At 34.8% G+C, this 11,028-nt stretch overlaps 1 protein-coding gene across 4 annotated transcripts; it reads left to right on the forward strand.

Moving 5' to 3' along the window:
• Positions 1–796: 796 nt before the first annotated feature.
• Positions 797–9,909, forward strand: LOC111398932 (protease 2). 4 transcript variants are annotated; one of them, XM_023026099.1, is made up of 12 exons: positions 798–1,246; positions 2,437–2,600; positions 3,393–3,615; positions 3,690–3,870; positions 3,931–4,137; positions 5,375–5,509; positions 6,219–6,347; positions 7,168–7,586; positions 8,248–8,464; positions 8,627–8,820; positions 8,966–9,257; positions 9,495–9,909. In XM_023026099.1, the coding sequence occupies exons 1-11, from the start codon at positions 876–878 to the stop codon at positions 9,150–9,152; spliced, it is 2,427 nt and encodes an 808-aa protein (XP_022881867.1). In that variant the 5' UTR covers positions 798–875; the 3' UTR covers positions 9,153–9,257; positions 9,495–9,909. The 4 variants fall into 4 exon arrangements, with proteins under 4 accessions (XP_022881866.1, XP_022881867.1, XP_022881865.1 ...); XM_023026097.1 differs by having other exon boundaries at positions 3,393–3,609; positions 3,690–3,834; XM_023026095.1 differs by having other exon boundaries at positions 799–1,246; positions 3,690–3,834.
• Positions 9,910–11,028: the final 1,119 nt, after the last annotated feature.

An 11,028-nucleotide genomic window follows, 5' to 3' on the forward strand; every position in this document is an offset into this window, starting at 1 on the left:
GCAGGGAGCTAAGGAAATCATCTGTTAAGGCTGAATTTTTTTAATTCAAATTTGCCAAACATACTTCGACTGTGGTTGGTACAGCTGGAAATTACAAATGCATTAGTATCTATGATCACCAGAAACTTGCTTTCATGACATAAGGAAATTTCTACTCTGTTGTAACATTTGCCAAACACAATATTTGGGGGGAAGAAAGCAATTTAATTAGTGGCCACTTGTCAAATTTTAATGGTGTTAGTGGCACGTAAGATTTCCGGTTGCCACGTGAAGTTTTTTGCCTAATTGGACGGATGAAAGTGAAACGGGTAAAGAATGGGTAATTGTTTTAAAAAATGGGTGAGTATTCGGTAACCAATTAATTTTGAGAGAGCAAGTAGTAACTGGCCGTAAATATTTGTGATTAGTGATTTAATTAACTCATCATAGTTAAGTCGGCAGAATTGTTTAATTATAATAGAAAGTAAAAGTTGAGTGACTAAATTATAACAAATCAAAATTGAGTAACTAATATGAAAGAAACTTATAAGTCGTGAGACCTCCAGCAAAATATCCTTGCCTTACACAATCATGGAGGAATTAGTGGCTGTTGGCCGGTTGACCCGGCCAATTTTTCAAACTGGCCTTTGACCAACGAAAGGTATTATTGTCTTTTAAACAATTGATATACTTTTGTAATTATTAAACATGAATAAGGGTAGAATTGTCTTTTTAATGGCAATAGGCCAATGTGGTGAATACAAAAAAAAAATGGTCAAAACGAAAATTTGGTTGTTTGACCAAGCTATTTTAAAAAGTACCCCCCAATCATGCCGCAGTTCCACAGCTATTAAAATCGATCGCCACCATTTACACCACCGCACTCCGCCTCCTCCATGGCGGCGTTCGGAGCCCTCCTCCGCTTTTCAAGAAGGACCCTTGTACTCCCCCAACAGTTATCCCCTGTTGTTTTTTTCTCTTCCTTCTGCAAAAACAAATACCATTACTTTCCACCACCAATTCAGACTCCACCCGCCGCCAAAAAAGTTCCTTTCACGGCCACAGCTCACGGGATAACGTGGCAGGACCCCTATCATTGGATGTCCAACACAAATGACCCAGATTTCATTAGCTATCTCCAACAAGAAATCTCTTATGCTGAGGCCTTCATGCAAGATACTCAAGGGTTGCAGAGTACCCTTTATGCTGAAATGGTTTCCAGAATGCCCTCCAAGATTTCCACCCCACCTGAACGCTGGGGACCCTGGTTAGTGAATTTATTCAAATGCCATGCTTTCTCATCTTTATAGTAATATGTGTATACATCATAGAATGTATGTGTGTTAGATATGTAAAATTTGATTTCTATACTCTAATTACATAGTGTGTGGTGATACTAATATTCTAATGAAGAATCATGAATATGAACGGAATATCCAAAATGCTATAAATACTGAAAGAAGGAAGTTTTTCTTTAGTTATCTTTTCATACAATTATTTATAAATGTGTGAATTTAATACTAGCACATGGTTTATGTTAGTGAAATTTTAGTGTCTATTTGTGCATGCCATGCTTTTCTAAAAGTATGATTGTGAGCAGGGCAATTTTACTACTAAATTAAGTATAAGTGTTGCATATGTATTTCGCGTAGCTTACCCTGAACTTTAATTGTTTGCGCCTGTGTTTTGAGGGTGTGTCAACAAGCAGGTTTATATGCTACAAACTTGATGAAATTGTAGAAATTTACTGGTGAACTGTGTCTTTTTTTATCAAGGGTTGTACTAATTTGGTATCATTTAGAAGAAATCCATATATTCTGAACAAGAATCTGTTTCTGCTTATTGACTATTTATGTATGTCTATCCATAAATGTCTATTTGCCTGTTTGCATGTCTGTCCAATGCAAGAATTCTCTCCAGTTGCTTCCTATCCAGTCATTGCCCATTTGTTAATGGGATTACTGGAAAATGATGGGCAGGTGATCGTAATTGGAGGTTAATTGGAAATAGAAAGGGGCCATATCTAAATGTATACACATGTATTGCTGTAGTGATTTTCTGTAGTGGCTGTCTCCCCTCGATGGTGTTCAATTCAAATTTGTTTAGTTCAAAAATGTATTGACACATGGATTCTTGTGTTATTGGAATTAATTTATTTCCACCTTCGTAAAGCATTTTGAATAGTTAGTGCTCGGCCTATTATTGCAGCATGACTAAATGACATGCCAATACGTCTTTTTCATTGTATCGGATATGATTTTCTCAAAGCAATTATTCATAATTTCAGTAGTGTTTCATGTTGTCAGCCTATATGTTCCTTCTTGATCTTAAATGGTGGTAAAGCATATGTGCAATATTCATATATCTCATATCACTTAGTTTAGGTTTACATATTGCAGCTACACAAAACATTTTATTGCATTTTGATTGTTATCTATACGTAATGGGATTTGATAGGTTGTACTACCAGTACATTCCAGAAGGGAAGGAATATCCTGTTTTATGTAGGAAATTATCTACTGGAAGGAAAGGTTGGGTGAACACCATAGTCAATTCTTTCAGAGAAGAAATTGGAAGGGAGCAAATTTTACTTGACTGGAATGACATTGCAGAACAATATGGCAAGTTCTCATTTTACTACTCACTTCCTACTTGTCAGATTTCTTCTATCTTAACTTTGTGCATACTATATATGCTAATCCTTTCTGCAGAAAGATTAATTTTTCAGGTGCATGTATTACCTCATTTTTCATCATATTTAGTTAAATTATTACTTGTATGCTGGAAGTGGTTCATAATTGCAAATATTCTGTGTTGCATTTTTCTGTTTCATGGCTAGGGATCTTGAATTTTCTTGCATATGATAGAACTGAACACAACATTGTTTACTTCTTTTTTAGGGAGGTGGTCAAATGTTCTTAGATGTCTATCCAAATTGATCATATTGGTTTTTATACCCATTTCTAAATACTGGTACTCTAAAACCATTAAAAAATATTCCCATTTTTATTATTCTTGAGATTGCTAATTATGATGATAGGTATAATAACACACAAGTAGAGTGAGAGCTTGAGTTAATTTATCTGTTTGAATTTCTTGGTGAATATTACTTAGCGTGATCCTTAATGGAATTCTTGATGATTATGTCTTAGAATTTTCAGATAGTGATGTGATCCTTCTTAACACATTGCCATGTAGATATACAATGGACCACATAATTCCAGAAGCTCTTTTAATGATTTAGAAAAGGATAGATGGAGAAGGAAATTAACGTTTAGCTTAGGGCATGTCCCTTGTTCATTCCCTTCCTTAAGATCGATATTTGCTTTACCAAGATAGAAGGGGAGAGGGCTTAAATTATTTCTGTATTATAGGCCTTTTAAAATAAAATGATTCAGCTGTTTGCATTGTAGGATATGTTCATGTGGGTATATGCCGAATATCACCAGATCACAATTATCTTGCATATACACTTGATACTACTGGAGACGAACAATTTCTTCTTCAAATTAAGGACTTACAAAGTGATCTTATCCTCCCTAATTCTGGAGTTGAGGGGGTTGTCAGTTTGGCATGGGCCCAAGACAGCCATACTTTATTCTATACATTGAGCAACAAAAACCAACGACCGTACAGGCAATTTCTCTACTAGTCACATAAGTGTTTCATTTGGAATCTAGAATATATATTTACCCTGTATAAAATTTCAGGGTTATGTGCACCAAACTGGGATCTATTTCCGTGGATGATGTCACAATATTTACGGAAAATGATTCCAACTTCTGTGTAGATATCACAAGCACAAAGGATGGAAAGTTCATAACTGTGAATTCTAACTCAAGGACTTCATCTGAGGAAGGAACATACCCACTTCAATTTTCATCCTTTATGGTATTAACGTGAAAGTATCTGGCGCTAGTTAGTTTAACACCTGTTGTGGCCACATTACAGGTTTACTTTATAAATTCAATGGATCCAGAAACCGGGTTACAAAGATTTTGTAGACGTTTCTCTGGAGTGCAATATTTCCTGGAACATCACTATGGCTTTTTTTACATCCTTACAAATGCTCCTATGAGGGACGATAAGAAGTTTTCTGGTAATGGTTATTACTTAGCCAGATGTCGAGTTGAAGATGTTCAGTCAGCTAATTTTCAGGTAATTTTGTGCTTGAATGTGTATTTAGAATCAAGAAAGTATTGTTTATATGTTTTGATATTATCTATGACCCTGTACACCTACTTGGAGCAATACCTATTTGATCTCTCTCTTTAAATGTAATTACAAGGAGTAGATTTCTTTATCTTGAAATGCTTAGTGTTTAAAGTATGGAAGGCTTAGTTACTGCCACACTTTGAAGGTTTCTCTGTAAGGAATTTTGATTGATGATCGTTGATTTTTTTATTTTTCTTTTTCGTTTTTTGGAAAACAAATTAACAATATAGAATACAAGTTTGGGGCTTTGACATGGTAAACTGAGGATTAAAATTTATTAGAAATGCACTATGTTGTTAGTCTAAGTTATTTTATGTTTGAAAGTACAATTCTTAAAAATAATCCATTAACCTTCAGGTCAGGGTTAATCTCTTTTATGGTTAATATTTAATTGAATTCCCCTCTCAATCAACAAAGCAAGAGTAGATTTTGATGCAAAAAGTTCTAAAAATTTGCTATCAGTAAGTATAACATGTTATGGAATGACCTGACCAAGTTTTCATACACTACAGAGAGAATTTTTCTGATGAGTATGTACCATTTACGGGATTTGACGTATTTGAATAAAATGGAAAGATTAATCTTTGGACTCCCTGTTATTAATTTTTGTTCAACCAATTGTTACTTCCTTCCTTTGCTAATCTATTTGATTTTGTTTCATTGAAGTTTACATCAGAGTTTTTATGGTCTAATGTGGAAGTAGTTAAAAAATATTACTGCAGTCTATATAGGAGTTTGTTGGAAATTATGCTTCCAAGCTAAAACCATTGAGTAAGATAGTAGAAAATTGTAAGGTAGTCCATTAGAGCATATTCTCGACACTATATCTCTGTTGGAAACATTGGGATTCTTGAGGCTGGCTTATCAACAGGGAAAGGGAATAAATTGCGGTGTAATGCTTACGCACCTCCTTTAAGTCTTTCTTATAGATCAGACTATTTGAATGCTTTGTAAATAATCCTGCATGCAATCTAAACAGTTTACTTCAATGTTCTCTGTTTCGGTTTTTCTCTGGTAGCATAGGAGATTACCCAGTCAAGAGGCTTGATGACATGTTAAGATTTTACATCTAAAGTTGATTGTAAATATGAATAGTTTATCTAAGCATTTTTTTTTTCTTTTATAATCTCTATATTTTTCTTCAGATCATTGCTACTAACCACCGTTACTTTTTTGTTAGAACATAATCATGCCTGGTGATGATATATATGTGGAAGATATGGACATTTTTAATGGGCATTTAGTGCTTTTTCTTAACAAAGATGGTTCCCCTTCGATATGTTCCATTGACCTGCCTATTGATACCAATTGCAAGGTATTGACTTTTCTTTGATTCCAATATATGCATCTCTCTTAAATACAGTTATTTACTTCATCCCATCTACAAGGAAACATATTTAATGTGATGTTACGTGTGACCTCATGCTCAGCACATATCATAAAGCATACAATGACATTATGGGTTTCAATTTGAACAAGATAGAAGATAAAGTAGTATGTATAATGATTTTAATTTAATGACACAATGATGCACCTAGGTCAATTTTTTTGCAATCCATCCATGCAGGGGTAACTGAGTGCACGGAAGAGAGATGAGCTGCTTGAATCATTTTGTCAATATGACATTATCTATCCTTAATGTCATGTTTCAGTTTCTGTTATATGTATTTTATTTCAAAATTTTATATTTAGTAGGTTTAAAATTGGTCATGCATTTAGGTTGTGTTAGCCTTCTTGTAGGTGGTGTGGTTTAGGTTAAAATCTTGTGCCTGATTCAAGTCCATGATGTATTAATAGTTATTTTCTGTAATATTAATAGTTATTTTCTGTAATATAGCTTGCAGAAATTTCTATATATGGAGATTACTGCTACTGATACCATCATTATCATCATTACCACCATAAATATTGGAAATCACTTTAACTATCTATCACGATTACCATTTTGGCTATTATTATTGCAGTTGAATTATAATCATCATAATCACTGACCTATTCCAATATAAACTTGAGTTTTGTTGCAGAAACTATTGGAGATCAATGATCTCAGTCCATGGTTCTTCCCTTTGCCCTCGAAAATGTGTACAATTGCTCCAGGTTCAAGTCATGAATTCATGAATTCAGTGTACCGTGTTATACTTTCTTCACCCGTGGTATAGTTTCATTTCATTTCAGTCTTGAGATTTGATCCCTTAAGCATGTTATTTTATCAATGGCAGTTGGTAGCTAATTTATGCTAAAAAAGAGTTGCTAGCTATTGGGCTTCATTTTCTAGTTGCTCACTGAAATTTAAGCACCTCTTCATTTTGCCTATGTATCATATTTATTATTTAATGCTGCTTTATGAACTCAATTGGAGATGTAAAGCAGGCCAGGCCAGATCCTGTCCATAAAAATATGACGCCGGCCCAGAAGTTTTTATTTATTTATTTATATAAGACACAAAAAATTGCAGAGAAAAGGAGGCCCACATCATCCTCTCCTTGTGGGATGGGCTGCTAACATGATCCCTCAATGATTTAGGTTCAGTGAATTTGCTAGCAGTCAAATGCTTCAAATCTGTTATCAGATAAGAAAGTTTTCGATGTTGTCCCCTTATTGGTCTGCTCATTGATAGCTTGTCAAATCTTATTGATATAGGAATTGTAGAAGAAGCTACGAACCATTTTTGAAAGGACAAAATTGTTTGATTAAGGAATGAAAATTATATGCAAGGCATTTCCAGTATTTGTTCAATCGTATGTATCTTATACAGCATTGGCCTTTCATAATTCATAATGAATTTGGATGTCTCTAAGAAATTACAGATGCTATTTATGTTATGAATTACTAAGAAGCCTGATGAGGTTTTACATATGATATATAAATATAGCATTAACACTTGCCCGAATTGGGAAAATTCTATTCAAAATCGCTGTTGAAAATGCCAAATTAGGCTGAAGAATCCGATTAGTTCCCATTTCAAAAATGCAGATGCCTGATTTAATCGTTGACTATGACATGTCGAGGAAGGTATTCTCCATTGTTCAGCAAGAAGAGGTTACCAATATTTCAACTCGTAGCACTGAGTACTCTTCACTAAATTATAACCATGGCAGTGATAAGTCTGTAGACTCTTCAAATGGGAATGATGGAGATGCTCAGGATAATAAAATTCGTGGATGGAGAGACTTGTCTGAAAAATATTCATGTGAAGAAAAGGAATATTTTTCCCATGATGGTGTCAGAATCCCCCTAACTATCTTGTTCTCTCGGAGTGCATATCAGAAAGGGCAGTCTCCTGGGCTTCTGCATGGATATGGTGCATATGGTGAAGTTCTGGAAAAAAGTTGGTGTCCAGATCGTCTGAGCTTGCTTGATCGAGGTTGGCTGTTGGCATTTGCAGATGTGAGGTACAGTGAAGTCCATATCTTCTAGTTTTTATTTTTTCAAATGATTCAAAAGCAGTAAAATATGGGGAACATGTTATCAATTTAATCATTTATGTACTTCTATATGGCTGCATCATTCAAAGTGTTTAAAAATGAAAATATGCTCTATTTATGTGTAGTGTTTCCCTATCCTACAGGGAGTCACAAACGCACGATCATAAAAAATGAATAGGATACCATGTTTAGAACTATTTATATATTTCTAGAAAGTGCTGTCTGTGGAATAAGCTGCAATCAAATATTCAGGTAAAGGGGATTTAAGCTATATCATATGCCTTTTTTATAAGTTAATTTTAGGGGTTCTATGGTAAGTTTAGTTATGTACTCGATGCAAAAGTAGGTATACAAGGCTTTTATTATTGCAAGTGGAGACACTAATGTATTGCTCGACTATGCAATACGGAATTAAAAACAAGAAGTAAAAGGTACACACATAATGTCTTTTTTGGGAATGTTTACTACATGCTGTGTAATTTGCTCCTTTATTACCCTCTACTTACGGTAGCGTTTAGTAATCTTTACTACTGAGTCTGTAAATTATATTGATTGCTTTTGGAGGAGGAACTTCATATTATTTATGGTATTTTTGTAATGGTTGACATGGCACATTTTGTGGGGCCAGGGGTGGTGGTGGTTCGGATCCGTCTTGGCATAAATCTGGCTGTGGATTCAACAAGTTAAACTCGATATATGATTTTGTTTCATGTGGTAAGTATCTGATCGATCAGGGTTTGGTCCATAAAGGTAAGCTTGGTGCTGTGGGCATTAGTGCAGGATGCCTTCTTGTGGGGGCATCCATCAATATGCATCCTGGATTGTTTCGTGCTGCTATTTTGAAGGTAAGCAGAGATACTAATTATAATTAGAAAATTGAGCAGTAGGGGAAGCCAAATGCTTATTTATTCAATACTACCTCTCTCTCTCTCTCTCTCTCTCTCTCTCTGTTCTTAAATTTCAAACGAAAATTGTTTTGAAAATGACTTGTTCATTATCTCTGTTAGGTTCCATTTCTCGATATAATCAACACACTTCTGGATCCTTGCTTACCTCTCACTACTTTGGACTATGAAGAATTCGGGAATCCTCACATACAGTCCTACTTCGAGTATATTCTTAAGTATTCTCCTTATGATAATATTCCTCAAGGCGAGTGCTGTCCTTCAATGCTTGTGTCAGCCTCATTTAATGACTCCCGGTAATTCTAATATGCATAGCAAACTTATTTACATTGGAAAGCCTGTTTCTTGATTTTATTGCATGTGTGGTACGATGTATTATATTGCACTGCTGGTATATTACACATGTAAGTATGTATAGTATTAATCTTTTCTCGTCCTCAGAGTGGGTGTTTGGGAAGCCGCCAAATGGGTGGCCAAGATACGAGACACTGCATGTTCAAGTTGTTCTTCTTCAGTCATCCTGCAGACCAATATGAGTGGGGGACATTTTCGTGAAGGCGGCCGTTTTGCTCAATGTTTGGAGACAGCTTACGAGTATGCTTTTCTGATGAAAATTATGCAAAAATAATGAAAATAGAGAAGAAACTGGCAGAAAGGAACTTCAATAGTTTTTTACCAAATTACGTGATGCGTGTTGAATCTTCCATCTGAATGCTTCGTGCATAGACTAACGGTAAGGTTTTTTGAATCCAAACTGTAAGTTAAGAATGCTTTTTATTTTTCAAATTTTGCCAACTAAGCATGACCTAGTGTTTTAGTATTGTTTTGTTTTTTATTTTTTATTCTTATTATTTTTTTTTTCATGTGTCGATTCCGATTTCTCAATTAACTTTCTGCAACTATATCATGTAATGTTCAAGTTCATAGCACAATCTTTTAATATTGAATGACTATGTCAATGTTTTTTCAGGTGGCAGGTCCAATACCTGGTTGTCGAACAATTTTCATTTACTTTATTTCTCAGAAGTAAGATTTGTTGATCGGATCAAAGAACTGGTTATCTATTCTATTTGTGCAAGTGTAACATCGAGAAAAAGACAATCAAAGAGGAGTAGAGAACTACGCGAAAGGTTTGAATTGGCTGAACAAATCTTCTCTCATGTTAGTGCAGGCTGATCGGAATTCATTGGTTAGCTGCATGTTACTGTAGATTAGCTTCTTTTTAGGTGACAGGGGAAAGCCTTGAAGATATATCCTTTTCTTTAAAAAATTTAGCATAAAATTATCTCATATCACAGTATTATGTGAAACAGTAGAAATGTCACAAAATTTGTGTAACATGTATTTGCTGAGAACTATGAATCAATATGCTCCATATTTTTCCTTGAGATTGTAAGAGAAGTGGAGTTTGTTTGGCATGGCCCAACACACCCATCTATGCCACGCTATGGCCAAAGCCCAAAGACGGAGGCATGGTGCGACCCAGCATTGGATGGGCTTATGGGCCGTGCCGACCTATAAAACTACTTTACACCCATAGACAAATCTTAGTATTTTGCTAAATACAACTTTCTCTAGCTTTATTGAGAGCTCTTTTGACACGACTTTTGTTTTTGCTTTCTGTAGAAGACTGTTGAAAAAAATTATAGGGTCGTTTGGCATGACTTTTGAGAAGCTAAAATGAACCAAACGGATTACAAAAGTTCATTGTGGCTTTTCAAAAGCCATGTCAAATGGGACATGAGAAATCATTCAAATCTCTCTCTCTCTCTCTCTATATATATATATATATCAATCTAACCGCACTTTATGTGCACTAGAGAAATGCTTTGCTGCAGAAACCATGGCTTCCTCTGGGCCTTTAGCTTTCGAACCTTTTACATTTTCGCCTTTACTGGATTTGCACAAGAACGAAGCCAAAGATTTCAAGATTTTAGAGTACCAATTATTTCCCTTGTGTTTACTCATCTTAACAAGCTCTAGTAAGCTGCAACCTTAGCACATTTAAAATGGGATTAATCCTTTTGGATTAACAAAATGAAAATGCTAAATGTATACTGAGGAATTTAACACGCGTTATGACTTATATAAGCATTGATTTCTTGGGGATTAAGCTTAACTTGGTGAAAAAGCATTTTGACCATTATGCTTAACTTGGTGAAAGAGCATTTTGACCATTATGAAACATCCTAGAAAGCTTATCTTGGTGAAAAAGCATTTTGACCACTATGAAGCATCCTAGAAATTAGAAAGTCTTGACGAAGATCATTTGTTCTTTGGTCCAAGTCCAAGATCATCATGAATCTTGATTTATTGATATAACGCTTTTTTCTTAATATTTTTTTTCCCTTGGAAACTGTCTTTATATAAGCTGGAAATTTCTTTATTTAATTTTGATTTACTCGCATGGAGAGGAAGGATTACAGTTTATTTGTTAACTTCAAGGTTTGATTAGGTTCTTTTTAAGTGAAAAAGGACGAAAAAGTAGGTTATTAATTTAATTT

Source organism: Olea europaea, chromosome 8, assembly GCF_002742605.1.
Source record: "Olea europaea var. sylvestris chromosome 8, O_europaea_v1, whole genome shotgun sequence".
Taxonomy (NCBI): domain Eukaryota; kingdom Viridiplantae; phylum Streptophyta; class Magnoliopsida; order Lamiales; family Oleaceae; genus Olea; species Olea europaea.